Source organism: Lynx canadensis, chromosome A1 (genome assembly GCF_007474595.2).
Source record: "Lynx canadensis isolate LIC74 chromosome A1, mLynCan4.pri.v2, whole genome shotgun sequence".
Lineage (NCBI taxonomy): Eukaryota > Metazoa > Chordata > Mammalia > Carnivora > Felidae > Lynx > Lynx canadensis.
In genome coordinates this window covers 144,503,202-144,523,667 of record NC_044303.2, presented here as the reverse complement: position 1 = coordinate 144,523,667, position 20,466 = coordinate 144,503,202, and the positions used below count along the sequence as shown (strand labels likewise).

Below are 20,466 nucleotides of genomic sequence, written 5' to 3'. Positions count from 1 at the left end.
CATTCCTAAAGTAAAAATAAAAAGAAGTTCTTTGAGACTACTGTTTTCAATGTTCTCAACTTCCTAATAAAAGTATAATACAATAATGCCTAAATTGAATAAATTCAAAGATCACATAGAACCAGAGGGGAAAGTTAACATATTCCACATCTCAAAATGTTGATTTATACTTACTATTCATGAAGGTACCTGAAAGGTACTATAAATGTACGAATAATGTCACTATTTGTAGACAGACTGAGGTTTCAAATCTCTGTATTAGGATCACTCAGTATAAAATAATTTCAGAAAATACACAAATATTCACTCATAAGAGAATGTATAAATAAGATTTAAAATTAGATACATTTATAATCTGAAAATTCACATTTATTAAAATACCTAATGTGTACCCAAGCACTGTGTCTTTAATACTGGCTCATGACCTCAGAGAAAAGAGCCTCTTTTCGTTCACGTATTCTTGTAAATTTGGATGCATAAACATGTTTCTAAAACTGATTGCAAAGTGTAAATTATAATATTCTCTTAAAACTTTTACAGATTTCATTTTCATTTCATAAACATCTTTTTTGGGGGTGCCTGGGTGGCTCAGTCTGTTAACCATGTGACTTGATTTCAGCTCAGGTCATGATCTCATGGTTCGTAAGATCAAGCCCCACATCGTGCTCTGTGCTGACAACATAGAGCCTGCTTGGGATTCTCTCTCTCCCTCTGCCCTCTCCCCATCTCTCTTTCAAAATAAATAAATAAACATTTAAAAATAAATAAAAAACAAACATCTTTTCTTAAAACTAGAGACAACTATATTTTAGTTACTTTTAAATAAAAAAGCAGCTTCACTCTTTTCTTCTCTACATCCATTCTGACATCTATAGGTTTTAAAACAGTAAGGTTTCAATCAGCCTACATAAATTTTACTTTTTAAGAATATATATATATATATATATATATATATATATATAAAACTTTACTGAACTACAACACTACTTATACTTCTGAATCTCTTCTGAACCTTTAAGTTTGCTTCAAAGAAAATTAGTTTTACCCTTATGCACTGTTTGGGGGAATGCAAACTGGTGCAGCCACTCTGGAGAACAGTATGGAGGTTCCTCAAAACGTTAAAAATAGAACTACCCTATGATCCAGCAATTGCACTATTCGGTATTTACCAAAGGATACAAAAATACAGGTTTGAAGACGTACATGCACCCCAATGTTTACAGCAGCATTATCAACAATAGTCAAACTATGGAGAGAGCCCAAAAGTCCATTGACAGATAAATAGATAAGCAAGATGTGGTATACATACCATGGGATATTACTCAGCTATCCAAAAGAATGAAAACTTCTCATTTGCAACAACGTGGATGGAGCTAGAGTATATTATGCTAAATGAAAGAGTCAAACAGAGAAAGACAAATACCATATGATTTCGCTCACCTGTGCAATTTAAATAAAACAGATGAACATAGGGGAGGGGGGGAAAAGAGAAGAGAGGAAAACAAACCACAAGAGACTCTTAATGACGGAACAAATTGAGGGTTGATGGAAGGAGGTGAGTGAAGGATGGGATAGATGGGTGATGGGCATTAAGGAAGGCACTTGTTATGATGAGCACTGACTGTTGCATGTAACTGATGAATCACTGAATTCTACTCCCGAAACCATTTTTGCAAGGTATGTTAACTAACTAGAATTTAAATAAAAATTTAAAAAGAAAATTAGCTTTTAGTGAATACTACAATGGGAGGCTAAGATTCTGGGAAATGCCTGTCGGAGGGAAGAACATTCAGTACCCTCTCCTCACATTACAACTTTCTTAATGGACTGGACTCCTCCCGCCTATACTTCTACCATTCTTCACCTCACTCCTTTCAGGCCTCTTACTGTAACGGGAGAAACTGATAACCTCATTATTTATTAGGTCCAATTAACTAGTGAGCAAGGATACTGTTCATTAAAACCAGAGCAAACCAGCCCCCAGTCTTTCTTTACTCTGCCCCCATGTTGTGAGCTTCTTTTTGCTTATTCTTCTTGCCCTGAAATGGAGGCCCTAGATTTTAGTGGATTAATAAACTCTAATGCTGGACCTAGCAGACTTTAATTTAGAGACTGTCATTTCTCTGTCCTAAATGTTTTCTGCCTTAAACAGTATCAGGGCCATGTTAAAACCACAATTCTGAGATCTGGCACCCCTATTTTTGGTAGCAAGCAACTTGCAGCTGCGCCTCCAAAGCTTGTTTTTCAAGACCTACAGGAGAAGCCAAGTTACTCTGGGGTTCTGCTCTTCATGGGTGGATCTGGAGGAAAACCTAAACTAATCTATGTACCTCTGGCAACATCTCTTTTTCCAGAAAGAATTCTGGTTTCTTAAGAAATCTGGTGTCTGTGGAGGTTGGGTTAAACACTAATTTCTAGTTTATATTCAGGAGGGAGAGTCTTAGGCTTTCTCAATTTATTAAAATAATATAGGGCTGTTGAATAATGGTTTCCCATCAGATAATATCCAATCTCAGCATATTCTCCCCAAGATTGAATCCACCAACATATATTAAGTGTCTACTATGTGCAAAGCACTGTGCAGTTAACCATAAGGAGCTATGACACAGAACATAATGAAACAAGAATTTAATACATGTATTCTTTTTTTATATGTAAATATTTTAATTATTGCTAATATAGATTATTGTAATGCCACTTTCCCTTATCAGAAATTTAAATAAGAAAAACAAAACCTCTATTAAAAAAAACATAAAATCTTACTAAGGAAAATAAAAGTTTTTGCTGTTGTAGTTTTTTATTTTCTGGAATTTGACGAAACAATTATCAAATTCTTCTGGGGTCGCCTGGGTGGCTCAGTCAGTAGAGCATCTAACTCTTTGTTTCGGCTCCAGTAGCTATGCCAGGGTTGTGGGATAGAACCCCGTAGCAAGCACCACACGGAGCCTGCTTGAGATTCTCTCTCTCTCCCTCTGCCCCTCTCCCCCACCCACAATCTCTCTCTCTCTCTAAAATAGAATAAAATAAATATAAGATTCTTCTGGAAGAGTAAATATCAAGGAAAAGTCATAACACTTTTGGAAAAAAAAAGAAAAAAAAGACTGAGGATGAACTTGGCCCAACAGCAATATATAATGTATACCTGAAAGAATAACATACCATGTTCCTAGCCTGGAACATGTAACAAATTTGTAAATATTACAAAATTATACATCTCTCCCAATTAATCTACTAATACCATGTAATAATTTATTTTAGTATATTCAAATTCAGTCTTTCATTAAAGAATCATTTTCTAATTCTAGGTGGTATCTCTAAAGTACATCCATATAGTAAATTTGTTTTTTGTATGTTTTTAAAGTTAGTTAACATACAGTGTAATAAGGGTTTTAGGACTAGAATTTAGTGATTCATCACTTACATATAATATCCAGTGCTCATTCCAACAAGTGCCCTCCTTAATGCCCATCACCCATTTAGCCCACCCCCACCCAACACCCCTCCAGCAACCCTCAGTTTGTTCTCTGTATTTAAGAATCTCTTATGATTTGCCTCCTTCTCTGTTTTTATCTTATTTTTCCTTCCCTGCCTCTATGTTCATCTGTTTTGTTTCTTAAATTCCACAGATGAGTGAAATCATATGATATTTGCCTTTCTCTGACAAACTTACTACTGACTTAATTTAGCATAAAACACTCCAGCTCCATCCATGTTATTGCACATGGCAAGATTTCATTCTTTTTCACTGCCGAGTAGTATTCCATTGTATATATGTACCACATCTTCTTTATCGGCTTCATCAGTTGATGCACATTTGGGCTCTTTCCATACTTTGGCTATTGTTGATAGTGCTGCTATAAACATTGGGATGCATCTGCCCCTTTGAATGAGCAGTTTTGTATCCTTTGGATGAATACCTACTAGTGCAATAGCTGGGTAATAGGGTAGCTCTGTTTTCAATTTTGTGAGGAAACTCCATACTGTTTTCCAGAATGGCTGCACTAGTTTGCATTTGCACCAGCAGTGCAAAAGTGTTCCCCTTTCTCTGCATTCTTGCAATATCTGTTGCTTCCTGAGTTGTTAATTTTAGCCATTCTAACAGGTATGAGGTGGTATCTCACTGTACTTTTGATTTGTATTTCCCTGATGATGAATGATGTTGAGCATCTTTTCATGTGTCTGTTAGCCATCTGGATGTCTTCTTTGGAAAATAGTCTATTTATGTCTTTTGCCTATTTCTTCACCAAATTCTTTGTTTTTTGGATGTTGAATTTGGTAAGTTCTTTATAGGTTTTAGATACTAACCCTTTATCTGGTATGTCATTTGCAATGACTGTTTTCTTGATTGTTTGCTTCACTGTGCAGAAGCTTTTTATCTTGATGAGGTCTCAATACTTCATTTTTGCTTTTGTTTCCTTTGCCTCAGGGGATGTGTGTAGTAAGAAACTGCCGTGGCTGAGGTCAAAGAGGTGTTGACTGTTTTCTCCTCTAAGATTTTGATAGTTTACTGTCTTTACATTTAAGTCTTTCATCCATTTTGAGTTTATTTTTGTGTATGGTGTAAGAAAGTGGCCCAGGTTCATTCTTCTGCATGTCACTGTCCAGTTTTCCCAATACCATTTGCTGAAAAGACTCTCTTTTTTCCATTGGATATTCTTTCCTGCTTTGTCAAAGATGAGCTGGCCATACATTTGTGGGTCCATTCCTGGGTTCTCTATTCTGTTCCATTGATCTATGTGTCTGTTTTTGTGCCAGTACCATACTGTCTTTATAATTACAGCTTTGTAATATGGCTTGAAGTCTGAAATTGTGATGCCTCTAGGTTGGTTTTCTTTTTTTCTTTTTTTTAAACATTTATTTATTTTTGAGAGACAGAGACAGAGTACAAGCAGGGAGGGGCAAAAAAAGAGGGAGACACAGAATCTGAAGCAGGTTCCAGGTTCTGAGCTGTCAGCACAGAGCCCGATGCGGGGCTTGAACCCATGAACCACAAGATCATGACCTGAGCTGAAGTTGGACGAGTAATGAACCGAGCCACCCAGGAGCCCCTGGTTTTTTATTTCAACATTACTTTGCCTATTTGCGGTCTTTTATGGTTCCATACAAATTTTAAAATTGTTTGTTCTAGCTCTGTGAAGAATGCTGGTGTTATTTTGAAAGGGATTGCATTAAATACGTAGATTGCTTTGGGTAATATCGACATTTTAACAGTATTTGTTCTTCCAATCCATGAGCATGGAATATTTTTCCATTTTTTTTGTGTCTTCTTCAATTTCTTTCATAAGCTGCCTATAGTTTTCAACATACAGATCTTTTACCTCTTTGTTTAAGTTTATTCCTAGGTATTTTATGGTTTTCAATGCAATTGTAAATAAGATAGATTCCTTGATTTCTCTTTCTGCTGCTTTATTATTGGTGTATAGAAATGCATCTGATTTCTGAATGCTGATTTTATATCCTGTGTCTTTTCTGAATTCATGTATCAGTTCCAGAAGTTTTTTTGGTAGAGTCTTTTGGGTTTTCCCAAAAGTAGAGTAGAGTATCATGTAAGAGTATCCTGTCATCTGCAAAGAGTGGAAGTTTGACTTCTTCCTTGCCAATTTAGATGCCTTTCATTTCTTTTTGTTGTCTGATTGCTGAGGCTAGGACTTCCAACACTATGTTGAATAACAGTAGTGTCGTGTTCCTGTCAGGGGAAAAGTTCTCAGTTTTTCCCCATTGAAGATGATATTAGCTATGGGTATTTCATATAGAGACTTTATGATCTTGAGGTATGCTCCTGCATCCCTACTTTTTTGAGGGTTATCAAGAAATGCTGTATTTTGTCAAATGCTTTTGCTGCATCTATTAAGAGGATCATCTGGTTCTTATCTTTTCTTTTATTAATTTGATGTATCACATTGATAGATTTGCAGATATTGAACCAGCCCTGCAGCCCAGGAATAAATCCCACTTGATCATGGTGAATAATTCTTTCAATGTATTGTTGGATTCTGTTTTCTAGTATCCTGTTGAGAATTTTTGCATCCATGTTCATCAGGGAAATTGGTCTTTAGTTCTCCTTTTTAGTGGGGTCTTTGCTTTTGAAATCAAGGTAACGCTGGCAATACCACGTAATTCTAATTAGAAATAACAGTGGCTAACATTCTCAATTCTAACATGTATTAAGTGTCTCATAAAAAACTGACAAAGGCTACTTGAGAACAAAATGAGGGCTGATGGGGGGTGGGAGGGAGGGGAGGGTGGGTGATGGGTATTGAAGAGGGCATCTTTTGGGATGAGCACTGGGTGTTGTATGGAAACCAATTTGACAATAAATTTCATATATTTAAAAAACAAAACCTGACAAAGGCTGGCCAAGATGATCACTTGAAGAGGGAAGTTCTGATCAGTATACCACCTAAAATTTCCCTTTGGTGGTACTTATTTAAATTCCTGGGAAGAATATGAACTTTGTTTTTACAGGATAGGTTTTTTTCCTAAAAAGTTATTTGTAAGTCAAACTTCTGAGTATCATACCTATTTACCTATTAACTTTGTTTAGAAATTGGGGATGAGAAAATAAAAATCATCAATCACAAAAATCACAATAAACCATTTAAAATTACATTCTATAGGAAACTTACACATAAAATTTTAATATTTAATTATTATTTGTATACCAAACAGAATAACTTAAAAGCATATAATAAGAACTAGTAAAATTTAACTAATAGGTTATTCAGCTACTTTTACAGAGGTAGTACAGAGTTTGGGTTCACAGTGTGAACTCTTCAGCCAGGCTGGTAGCTTTCCTACTATGTGACAACAAGCAGGCTACTTACTCTTCTCTGCCTTTGTTCCCTCATCAAGAAAATGAGGATGATAGCAATAAGCTACCTCCTAGGACTGTTATAAGGACTAAATAAATGAACACATTTAATGCTCTTAGAACAACGTCTGACACACTATAAATGTCCATAAATTCATTCCCCTTCAAATATGTTATAACCAAAAAATTTGAAAAATCTTTTTTTTAGTGCCTCAGCCCTTTTGGATAGCTGCTAGGAATGAATCGGTTGATCTGACTGGTGAAGAGCCAAGGAATATATTAGACAGAACAATTCAGTGGGCAATAGTAAACATACACATGAAACGGCAAAGAGTGCTAAAACTCTGAATCACCAAACATTAAAGATCAAATGCTTTATTTCATGGTACAGAGAACACTATACCTTGGATCTCATCCTAGCTCAGCTGTCAAGTTTAGCTATTGTCCCTGGGTCAATCATTTAACTTCTCTGGGACTAAGTTTCTTTGTCAATAAAATAGAGTTTGGGCCATTCACCACTCTAAAAACTTTAAGATCTTAACAAAGCTCTTTCATTCACCAACACTATAATGAAGTTTACTGGTACATTTAGCCCTACAACAAAATATTAGAGTCATATTGATAATTCTATTAGTAAGATTTCCAAATCATTAATTTCCTAAGAAACTTCCATTTAAAAATATTGTTCAGAGATAAGGTATATTTACCACAAACCCTAGATTTTCATTAGCAGTCGCCTTCATGGGGCTTATGGTGAGCTTTTGTGGTATCACAATATATTCCTGGCTTTACTTATAATTTTTATATAGCCAAAATGGCACAAAGTAAAATTTCCCATGATAGCCACAGGAAAGGAAATGACACTTAATCATGCCCTTCATTATCAATACTTCCAAATATTATTTTTAAAGAACTCTTGGGTTATTGAAGACTTCTAGATAATTCCCCATATACAAATATAATATAAATCAAGTAGGATATGCATTAACTACTCAAACTACTGCCAACTCTGTCTCAGATCACTTTATTTTTTTTTTTAATTTTTTTTTTTCAACGTTTTTATTTATTTTTGGGACAGAGAGAGACAGAGCATGAACGGGGGAGGGGCAGAGAGAGAGGGAGACACAGAATCGGAAACAGGCTCCAGGCTCTGAGCCATCAGCCCAGAGCCTGATGCGGGGCTCGAACCCACGGACCGCGAGATCGTGACCTGGCTGAAGTCGGACGCCCAACCGACTGCGCCACCCAGGCGCCCCTCAGATCACTTTTTAATGAAAGTAGCATTTTAAATTTACCATTCTATTATCACAATGGTAATTTATGATAAATTCCTTTGTAAAAATTAATTTTATCTTCAAAGAGTTCCCAAGAAACAATCTTAGCAAACAACTCAATGGGTCTTAGGTCCATTCTTGAAACATATTAGTTTACAATTCTATTTTCAATTTAGTTAGTCAAGCACAGATATGTGATGCTATTAATCCTTTTTTTCCATTGTTATTTTATAACAACTAAAAAACTGAAAATGTTTATACAAATACCTCTTAAAATCCAGTTTGATGCCTTTATTGCTTTTTATAACTTCAGTGAGCCATTCCTGTAAAGTATTATCACTATTTGTTTCAGGAGGATGGGCCATGATTGGTTGGCTATATTCTGATCCATCACTTGGAAGAAGGACATCAGCCTCTATCATGTGAGCAGGACCTGTCCAAATAAAAGAACTTAAGTTAATGCTGATAAAATAAGGGCTGCAGAAGATGTCATGTTCAGGAGCCTGTTGAGGAGAATAAAAACTAATATTTACTGGGTAACTACTAAGTGCCAGGTACTAAGTGCTAGGCCTTTACACGTTTGTTTCACAGATGAGCAAACAGGTGGTGAAGAATTAAATGCCTTTCCCTATGTCATAGAGCTCTTACACTGTTGTTACAGTATTTAATTTCTTCCCAGGACATAGCAAAATGAGCATACAAAACAAGGATTAATAAGTGTTTGTTGACGTTTCTGAGAATAAAAAATAATATTTTTATCTTCTCATTCCTCAAATTAGAAACTACAGATATTTATTATAGTCAAACTTTTCCTAAAGGTGTTACAAAGGCTTTCTTCAAGGCTTAAAAAAAACACATTTTTTTTCTCAAAAAGACTTAAATGTTTTCCATTTTTTTCCAACATATCTTTTAAAATGAATGTGTTTAAAATCTACATGCTGAAATGTTACAACATTAGTCTGTGATCATTAGTCTGTGATCTGGATGTTTTGACAGTGTAATACCAGGTGGTACTTTTACATTTCTCCTCCTGTACTTTGTTTTTTTTTAAGTCATAGATATTGTTAAAAACCCAGTTTTACAGGTTAATCAAACTTAAACAGCTCTATTAATAATAGTTATACTACATTTAAATATTCTGGAAGAAATGAGAAAACCAGTTAAATACAGCATGCATGTCTGCAGGAGGCTGTCTGTCTCCTCTCCTTTGGACTAACAAGAATTTACGAAACTAGCCATGGCTTAAAAAAGGCATTTGTGAAGAGCATTCCCAAACTATAAAACTTAGCTCTCTGGTTTTACCAAACCGAATGTAAAAAGGACATTATCTGAACACTAAGTAGCCTATGAAAACTTCCCAGGTCAACATCAGACTGCCAGCAATTGGAAATGACTTTCCATCAGCATTTTTAAAACACACTTAAGGGGCGCCTGGGTGGCGCAGTCGGTTAAGCGTCCGACTTCAGCCAGGTCACGATCTCGTGGTCCGTGAGTTCGAGCGCCGCGTCAGGCTCTGGGCTGATGGCTCAGAGCCTGGAGCCTGTTTCCGATTCTGTGTCTCCCTCTCTCTCTGCCCCTCCCCCGTTCATGCTCTGTCTCTCTCTGTCCCAAAAATAAATAAACGTTGGAAAAAAAAAATTTTTTTAAACACACTTAAAAGTAAAGTATCCATATTTAATTAGATTATTTCTAGTAAAAGATTTCCACATAGACTGTTATGAATTGAAAATTTTAAAGATTTTTCTAAATTTTTAGTTATTACATAGAACTAAAATTTATTTTGTTTTGACTTTGTATCCTGAGACTTTCTAAATTTATTCATGACTTACAATCATTTATCTGAAGAAACTTTGATTTTCTACATATACAACCAATTGTCTGTAAATAGGAGTTTCACCTTTTTTTTCCATTTAAAAAAATTGATATATAATTCACATACCATAAAATTCACGCTTTAAAGCATATCATTCAGTGATTTTTAGAATATTCAGAATGCTGTACAACCACTACCACTATCTAATTGCAGAAAAATTTCATTATCCCATAAAGAAATCCTGTATCCATTAGCATTCACTCCCTATTTTCTGCTCTGGCCAGTTCCTGGAAACCACTAATCAGCTTTTTTCCTGAAGCATTGCTTTTGCTAAAATTCACTTATTAAAGAATCACTGTGTGGTTATTATGTATTAGGTATTGTTTTAGGTATCAAGGATTCAATATTAAACCAAAGCTCCTCCCTTTGAGGAGCAAAGAATAACAATTTAAAACAGTATCTTTACAATAAAATAAATATATATTCAGACACATTATCCAGATACACAATTGAGTAGGATGCAAAAGATGCATAGATTTTTATAGCAAAACTTGGGACTGAGGAATTTTCCTTGTTGTACTGGGTCACTTCGAGTTATGCCCCAGACCTCTCCGGTTATATGCTTTCAGTCTCCTGTGCTGCTGCAGCCAAGAGGAGTACTTCTTAGGAAAAGGCTGAAAAAACTGCTATCATGTTCATCTATAAAGAAGGAAGATATAGATATAGACGGATATGAAGATGTAGGTGTAGGTGTAGGTCTAGGTCTAGGTATTAGATATAGACTAGATAGACAATATATAGATATAGACTAGTGACAGATACAGATATCTATAGGTATAGATATAGATATATAGATACAGATGATTATAGATTGAGTTAGTAAACCAAAGTCTTAGTTTCTAGCCTAAGCATAAATACTGACCAAGGAAATTAATTATAAATTAGTATACAAAGGCTTCATCCATCCATTCAACAAGTATTTATTGACCCTTTCCTTAATACACTATGAAAGACACAAAAATATGTAAGACATACAACAGTGACCTCAAAAATTTTACTCCAATCACTACAGTATATAGGGAAATGTAAATACATTGAAAGTTTCAAACAGACACAGAAAAGGCAAGCCCACTTCTGGAAAATAAGAAAATCCTTCCATTATGGAAATTTGTTCATTTTGTAAACAAAATGAGATATTTTATAAAAATGTTTATGTCAGCCTAGAATTTACACTTTGATCTTCTAAGTCTTTGAAACCTGAAAATATGCCCAGATACCAAAAAAAGAGTGGAATTAATCTATTATGCAATGTGAATACAAGAAACTGTATTGACTTACTTTTCAGTGCCTCATTCACCTGTGCCTTGTGGTTAGCAGCATGATACCAGATGATCTCAGCGCCATCTTCTGTTGTGATGTGGTTATTTCTCAGAAAATATTCTAGTATATTTTCACTCCAAGATCCTAAAATGACATTTACATTAAAAAAAAAAAAGGATTTTTTTAATGAATTAAACATTTCTTTTAGGATCTTGAGTATTGGGTTTTTTTATTAATAATTTATTATTTTTTTAAATTTACAGCCAAGTTAGTTAGCATATGGCACAACAATGATTTCAGGAGTAGATTCCGTAATGCCCCTTACCCATTTAGCCCATTCCCCCTCTCACAAACCCTCCAGCAAACCTGTTTGTTCTCTATATTTAAGAGTCTCTTACGTTTTGTCTACCTCCCTGTTTTTATATTATTTTTGCTTCCCTTCCCTTATGTTCATCTGTTCTGTATCTTAAAGTCCTCATATGAATGAAGTCATATGATATTTGTCTTTCTCCAACTGATTAATTTCACTTAGCATAATACCCTTTAGTTCCATCCATGTAGTTGCAAATGGCAAGATCTCATTCTTTTTGCTTGCTGAGTAATACTCCATTGTGTGTGTGTGTGTGTGTGTGTGTGTGTGTGTGTGTGTATACCACATCTTCTTTATCCATTCATCCATCAATGGACATTTGGGTTCTGTCTCTCTCTCTCTCTCTCTCTCAAAATAATTATATAAACTTAAAAAAAAGCTGTATTAAAACCTTTTAAACTGTGTACAGCTTAATTGTTTTCTCCACCAGAGGCCCCATTCTATATTTATATTAACAATTTAGAATCTTAACCTATACATTTAAGCATATGCACCTTGGGATTATGAATGTGGGCAAAATTTATATCAGTGACTAAATTCCTGAGCTATTATTTATAGATTTGTTTACCATGTACAAATATACATAATTCCCATATTCATAAACTACTTTTTGGATATCTAGATTTTCTATTAAGCATTAAAATATGTGAGTTAACCAAGACTGTAATACTTGAATCCAAATCTACTCCATACTGTGTAATATCCCAATATAACAGTGAGAAAAATAGTTACCCACATAATTCTTGTATATTAATTTAAACATTTTAGTGCCTATCAATTGCCTGCAAATTCCTTCTGCATGAGATTATATCTTCTGTTAATTATTTGTTTCTTAACTCTGCCTAACAATAGTTAAAAACCTGAAAATAACCAGCAGAAACTTCCAATAAGACATTGAGAAAAAGTAAATTTTGATTAGAGAATGGAGGAACATATAAAGAGAAGTTCTAACTAACATGCATGGAACTTAGCAACCACTCTGTATATCGGGCTATAGAATAAAGGTGAGAATTAGCTATAGCATCCACTATGGCCCCAAACATGTGGTTCTATTTAGTATATGCAACAGTCACACACTCTTTAGACTCAGAAGAAAATATGTAGCAATTTTAAAAATATTTGAATTAGGGGTGCCTGGGTGGCTCCGTTAAGCGTCCGACTCTTGATTTCAGCTCACCACAAATTGATTGTGGTGATGGTTACACAACTCTAATATATTAAAAACCACTGAATTGTATGCTTTAAATAAATGAATTGTATTGTTTGGAAATTATATCTCAATAAAGACTTTTACAAAGAAAAATTAAAAAAAAAGAAAAATACGTTTACCCAGAAATTCCACTTTCATAAACTTATGCCATAGATAAATATGCCTATATGTGGTAAGTGACACGTTTGGTACAAGGATATTTGTTATAACATTGTTTGTAATAGCAAAAGTGAAAATAATCTAAATACCCATCAACAGTGGATTCATTAAATAAATGTGATATATCCATGCAATTGGAAAATTATACAGCCATTAAAAAGAATGAGGCAAATCTAGATGTACTGATATAATCCCAAAGATATGTTAAGTGGGAAAAAAAAGTCCAGTGGAGAACAATATGTATGGGTACTGTGGTAGGAAGAATAATGACCACCCCCCTGCAAAGATGTCCCCATCCTAATGCCTGTGTAGTGTGAATATGTTATATAACACAGCAAGAGGGAATTAAGATGACAAATGGAATTAAGTTTGCTAATCAGCTGACTTTAAGGTGTGGAGGTGAGCTTGGATTATCCAGGTGGGTCCAAGGAATCACAAGATCTTTATAAGTCAAAGAGGGAGGCAAGAGAGTCAGTGTGAGAGTGATGCAATGTGACAAAGACTGGACCAGCCATTGCTGGCTCTGAAAATGGAGGAAGAAACCATGAGCCAAGGAACTCAAGCAGTCTGTAGAGGATGGCAAGGCAAGAACACTGATTCTCTCCTAGAGGCCCCAGAAGGAATACAGCCATGCTGCTACTTTGATTTTAGATCACTGAGACCATTTCAGACTTCTGACCTACAGAACTATAAGATAATAAATGTTTGTTGTTCTACTCACTAAAATTTAATGCTCTAAAAAAACTACTTTGTATATTTTTAAAAAGTGGAAGAAAGCCAAAAAAAGAGACATATAGCATATGGTGACATGTATACTGTGTTCTTAAAAGTCAGGATTGTTAGTGTCAACCAAGAGAAGAGGCAGAACTGAAATAAAAGCATTTATTTGCAATCTGAGAATTGCAATTTGGGGAGCACAGGTTTGGGTAGCAACCCAAATTGTGTCCCACTAGGAACCAAAGTCAGGAGTTTTTAAAGACAAAAGGGAATGCTTCTATGTGTTGTTTACCAAAAAATGTAATCAGGGTTGGTGGCAAAAAACAACAACAACAACAACAACAACAACTAATCTTAGCTAAACATAATTGCTTGCTAAGGCTATCACTAAGAAAAAGTCCATTACTGTAGTAAGTTGCAAGTGTTTATGCAGAGTCCTTGGAATATTTGAAGTTTGGCCTAGTTCAAAAGTTCACGGGTCTACCTGATAAGAATGTACCTAAGGCCTACCCCCTTAATGGCCTTCTGGCTCCATTTTAAAATTTCTTGACACAGTGGTTCCATTTTATTTTATTATTCACATTAGAAAGTATACCAAAAAGTTTCTATTGGCATTGTGTGGATTTTTTTCCCCTGCTTCAATATATTTTATAAATTTTCTATAATGAGCATGAATTATGTTTACAATAAAGAAAAAACTAACACTGAAAAAAATATGTCACCAAAGATGTCTAATGTGACTAATTATGTTTACGTAAAACATACCATAAACGTGTGGAGTAGAACTGCCTGGTTTAAAACACCTCTAACTCTGGGGTCAAACAACAGGGACACACAAATTACCAGCTTCCAAAGGTTGGATACAAAAAGCTAGAATTATGCTTGACCACACCCATTTGTCTGCATTTCTCATTCTCACCCAATTCCAAGAGGAATCAGACTGACCAAAACTACTCTGCATTTGATCTACTGAAATTATGGATCAGGTAAATGTCACTTTCAACCACGACCTCAAGAAGCAGTATTCCTACCCCCTCACCACTACTTTTCAACATCATACTGGAAGTACTAGCTAATACACTAAGATAACAAAAAGAAATAAAACTATACAGATTGGGGAAGAAAAAACAAAACAGTGTTTGTTCACAGATAACATGACTGTATATGCAAAAAACTGAAAGAATCAACACAAGAACTCCCAGAATTAATAGGTGATTATTGCAAGGCTGAAAGATACAAGGTTAATATATAAAAGTCAATTGCTTTCCTACTTTCCAGCAAAAAAACAAAAAGTGGATTTTGAAATGAAAAACACAATACCACCATTTACATTAGCACCCAAAATACTTAGGTATAAATCTAACAAAATATGTGCAAGAGGTATAAAAGGAAAACCACAACACTCTGATAAATGAAGTCAAAGAACTAATTAGAGATATTCCATGCTCGTGGATAGAAAGCCTCAATATTGTCAAGATGTCAGTTCTTCCAACTTGACCTACAGATTCAAGCAATCCCAATCAAAATCCCACAAAGTTATTTTATAGATAAGGACAAACTGATTCTAAAGTTTATATGGAGGGCATAAAAACGAAAATAGCCAACACAATCCTAAAAGAGAAGAACAAAGAGATGACACCACCCAACAAGACTTACTATAAAGCTACAGTAATCAAGACAGGGTGGTACAGGTGAAAACCAGACAAACAGATCAATAGAATAGAACAGATAACCCTAAAGTAAACACCCACAAATAGAGTCAACTGATCTTTGACAAAGAAACAAAGGCAATACAACGGAGTAAAAATAATTTTTTCAACAATGATGCTGGAACAACTGACAAATCCACATGGAAAACCATGAATCTGGAAACAGACATTGCATCCTTCACAAAAATTATTTGATTTTGTATTTTTGTATTTACAAAACTATAAAACTCCTAGAAGATAATATATAAGAAAGCCTAGATGACCTTAGGTATGGTGATGACTTTCTACATACAGCACCAAAGGCACCATCCATGAAACAAATAATGAGTAAGCTGGGTTTTATTAAGATGAAAAAACTTCCGGGGCACCTGGATGGCTCAGTTGGTTAAGTGCCTGACTCTTGATTTTGGCTCAGGTCATGATCTCATGGTTCGTGAGATCAAGCCCCACGTTGGGCTTGGCACTTGACATCCGGGAACCTGCTTGGCATTCTCTCCCTCTCTCTCTCTCTCTCTGCCCTCCCCCACTCATGCTCTCTGTTTCTCAAAATAAATAAACATTAAAAAAAAGAGAGAGAGAAACACAAAACAACAATAAGGTACAACTACACACCTATTAGAATAGCCAAAATCTAGAACACTGACAACACCAAATACTGGTGAGAATGTGGAGCAATAGGAATTCCCATTCACTGTTGATGGGACTGCAAAATGGTACAACCACTTTAAAAGATAGTTAGGCAGTTTCTTACAAAACTAAACATACTCTTACCATTACAATCCAGAAATCGTGCTCCTTGATTTCTACCCAAAGGGGCTGAAAACTTAAGTCCATGCAAAAACCTTCACATGGATGTTTACAGCGGCTTTATTACCTAACTGCCAAAAATTGCAAGCAACCAAGATGTCTTTCACCAGTGTGTAAACTCTGATACATCCAGACAACTGACAAGGAATATTATTCAGTGCTAAAAAGAAATGAGCTCTTAAGCCATGAAGAACTTTAAATGCATACTCTTAAGTGAAAGAAGTCAATCCTTCATTGATGACATACTTTATGATTTCAACGGCTACATACTGTATGATTCCAACTACACGACATTCTGGAAAAGACAAAACTATGGAGGTAATAAGATCAGTGGTTGTTGGAGGTGGGTGTGAATAAGTGGGCTCAGAGGATCTGGGGGGCAATGGAACTATTTTGTATGATACCACAATGAAGGATACAAAGCATTATACATTTGTCTAAGCCCCAAGAATGTACACCACTAACAGTGAACCCAAAGGTAAACTATGGACTTTAGGTGATTATGATGTGTCAATGTTGGTTCACAAGAACACAAAGTGCTGATAATGGGGAGGCTCTGCAGTGTCCAAATAGGGACTATGTGGAGACCCTTTGTGTCTTCCAGCTCAATTTTCCTATGAACCCCAAATTGCCCTAAGCATTCCTTTTTAGAAAGGGTGCAATATTCTTGCTATTCTTGGCCATCCCATCGGCTTTTCTTTCAAGGCCCACAGGAGGAACCAAAGTTCTAGGCCAGTCCGTTGTGGGCGCACTTAGGAAGTGGACCTCCATCAGGAAAAGGGAGTGGTGCTATCAAAGGAGTCTCTCAAAACGCTCCAACCATAGGCGCCACGCCCAAGTGCAGGACGGCAAGCCAGTCGAGGGAAGCCCTTCAGGGACCCACAAAGGCCGGATCCGCGCTTACCAGGGCCCCCAGCGGTCGCTGTCATGGCAACGACCGGCCGCAGTCCGCGGAGGCGCTGAGCCGTGGGCAACCGCCGCTGACCGTCACAGGTGGCGTGGAAACGCGACTCAACAAACAACACACTATAAACAACAGAGCCGCCACCTACAGCCCACAGAGCGCGGGAGCGGAGGTTCCCCCGTCGGAGGCGGAAGGAGACCGGGAAGCGGTGCGCACGCGCAGAGACTGAGGCTCGAATTGCGCGAGCGCGCAGTCTCCGCTCTAGTGTCCGCGGTCCAAGTGTCGCGCGAATTGCTCTTTTGAAAGTTAGTGGGAAAACGAGTTGTTCTTCTGAAGAACTTTACGTCAGGAAGGCAGAGGATGAAACGCCGAGATTGAAAGAAGTCACTTGCATGGGGTACGATTTTTCAAAGTTGGATATATATATTTTTTTATTTTAGTGCCATCCTAAAATGACATGGAATCATTTCTCCATAAAAATGAGCGTTGCTTCATAAGGATTTTAGAAGTGAGAACTTGCAAGTTTTGTCTCCCTCTTCTTCTGTACTAGTGTTCACTCAGGAAACACTAACAACTGTATTCTCTTACCCACTGCCTTCTTTGCCCTCAACTCCCTACTTTGCGCCAGCGACGCTGAAGCTAGAAAAAGACCTCAGGCAGAGTCAGACTGATCTGAGTTAGCAGCATAGCACTGCCATTTTCGGGTCCTGTGACCCTAATACAACTCAGTCAGTTGTCAAATTAAGACAACAACACATCACCTACGCATAACACGAATGGCAGCACTGCAGATTTTTATATCTTTTTAGTCTTTTCACACTTGGGTTGTAATTATTTCAATTTGTCTTCAGTCAGGCTTTCAGTATTCTCTGGATGTTCTCTAGCTGAATCAAAAAGATTTCGAGAGTTTCAGAAAACAGTAAATTTCAATGATTTCAGTGGTCTTTAAAAAAAAATCTTTGAGATATATAATTGGTTGACTCGTATTTGATTTGCATTTCCCTAATGATAAAAAAGTTATACATTTAAAGTGTTCAAGTCAGCGTATTCATAGAATTTTGCAACTACACCACAATCAACATTTTGATCACCCCAAAGCAGCTGCTTTCCATTTCCTCCCCAACCCTTTGCAACCATAAATCTTATTTTTGTTTCTATGGATTTGCCTATGCTGGCCACTTCATATAAATGGAATCCTACAAGGTAATGGTCTTTGGGACTGGCTTCTTTCATTTAGCATATGTTTGCAAGCTTCGTCCACATTGTAGCATGCATCAGTACTTTATTCTTCATGACCTAGAAAAATTGCGCTGTTTGTATATTTCACACTTGTCCATTCATCAGTTAATGGACATTTGTGTTGTTTCTGCTTTCTGGCTACTAATGACTAAGCTGCTGTAAGCATTCATGTATAGATTCTGTGTGGAAGTATGTGGAAGGTATTTCTCTTGGAGTAGAATTACTGGTTTATACGGTGACTCTATGTTTAACTTTTTGAGGAACTGCCAGTTTTTCAAAGCAGCTACTCCATTTTACATTCCCTCCAGCAATGTATGAGGGTTCCACTTTATCTACATTCTCAACAGTATTTGCTATCTGTTGATTTTTTTAATGGCAGCCATCCAAGTGGAAAATGAAGTATTGTCTCATTTTAGTCTTGACTTGCATTTCCCTAGTGATTAATAATGTTGACCATATTTTCAAGTGCTTATTGACTATATATTTTCTTTGGAGAAATGTTTATTCAAATCATTTGCTCATTTTTAATAGGGTTGTTTGTGGGGTTTTTTGTTGAATTATAAAAATTTCTTATAAAGTCTGACTACAAGCCCCTTAACATATATGATTTGCAAATATTTTCTCCCATTTTGTAGGTGCTTTTTTCACTTTCTTGATGGTATCAGTTGCAGTTCAAAAGTTTTTATCACCTATTGGTCACGGTATTAGGTCAATATTTTCATATATTTTATAATTACTGACTCAATTAAAATTACTGTTCACTGTCCATTTTTTAGAGCTGCATATTGAAGTATTTAGCATGAAATGATGATGTCTGAGATTTGGTTGAAGACACTCCCACAAGGAAATAAAGGGATAGATGAAGCAAAAGTGGAAAATCTTGAAAATTGTTGAATCTGAGTTATAGGATCGGTACCTGGAGCATCATCATACTATTTTCTCTACTTTTGAATGGGAATTTTTATACCAAATATGTATCTAATTGCTTTTTTTGGCACAAAGGAAAGGTTTCACGAGTTAAGGGTCTATGATACATTGAGGAAAGGATAGCAGATACATAGAAACTTATGAGATTAGAAAGTAACAAATGGGCATTGATCTGAGAGTTTAGAGATGCTTTTGATGATAAAAATAAATAGGAATAACTAGTGTATTGTTAGTTCTGAGTAACCCAGTCTGGGTAGAAGTAGTGACGTTGTACATAGTAGAGGAGCGGAATAAGATGAGGCCATCAGGGGAGCATGACCTTTGATTGAGTATACATAACTCACTCTTGGGTAAGAGTGTAGCTGGCCTTAGAATTTGGTTATTTCCCACTCAGCACTTGTGTGTGTGTGTGTGTGTGTGTGTAAATGTGTGTGTTTGTGTGTATATATACAAATATATATACACAAATATACATATATATACATAAATATACAAATGATTGGCATCGTTTGCAAGTCAAATTGACACGGACAACTGCAGATTGTCACAGAGGAGTGTTAAAGATTCTCATGATCACCCTGGCAGTGGTTTCCAAAAGCTCTTCTCCCTGTGAGAAGGACTTCTTTTATAAGACAGATACTTCGGGGCACCTGGGTGGCTCAGTCGGTTGGGCGTCCGACTTTGGCTCAGGTCATGATCTTGCTGTCCGTGGGTTCGAGCCCCGCGTCGGGCTCTGTGCTGACAGCTCAGAGCCTGGAGCATGTTTCGGATTCTGTGTCTGTCTGTCTGTCTCTCTCTCTCTCTCTCTCTCTCTCTCCCTCTCTCGGACCCTCCTCCGTTCATACTCTGTCTTTCTCTGTCTCAAAAATAAATAAATGTTAAAAAAAATTTATAAGACAGATACTTCAATAACTTACAAATTTTTACTTTTTTACCCAAGCTCATCCTCCTGGCAACATTAATAATTTTGAGTCTGAAGGCTGCCAAAGTGTTGTTTTTAAAGAAAATAGCTTTTGATGGGGTATGTGAATATCCTGAGGAGATTTGTTTTAAAGTGTGAGATGAGGCAGGAATTGTGGCTTAGAGTAGTATCTTATTTTCGGTAAGACTTTAATTTTAGTTTGTTTTCCAAATTTCTCTTAGAAGTCAGGGTTGGGTTTTTTTTTTTTAATAAATATGGTATCTCCTTAAATTCTATGCAGAATT

The 20,466-nt window shown here is 36.2% G+C and overlaps 1 protein-coding gene across 4 annotated transcripts in view; it reads right to left on the bottom strand.

Moving 5' to 3' along the window:
- The window catches only part of FAM151B (family with sequence similarity 151 member B), a 40,370-nt gene extending 23,055 nt beyond the window's left edge, over positions 1-17,315 (bottom strand). For 3 of the 4 annotated variants that reach the window (XR_003970638.1, XM_030323788.1, XM_030323778.1), the window contains exons 1-3: positions 17,095-17,291; positions 11,237-11,362; positions 8,353-8,518 (exon numbers count right to left, since the gene is read on the bottom strand). Coding sequence is in view for 3 of the 4 variants with exons in the window: in XM_030323788.1 (XP_030179648.1) it covers positions 8,353-8,518; positions 11,237-11,362; positions 17,095-17,119 (317 nt within the window). In the remaining variant the exon portion in view is untranslated. Of the gene's footprint in view, positions 1-8,352; positions 8,519-11,236; positions 11,363-17,094 lie in introns of all 4 variants that reach the window. The other variant, XM_030323772.2, reaches the window with a different exon arrangement.
- Positions 17,316-20,466: the final 3,151 nt, after the last annotated feature.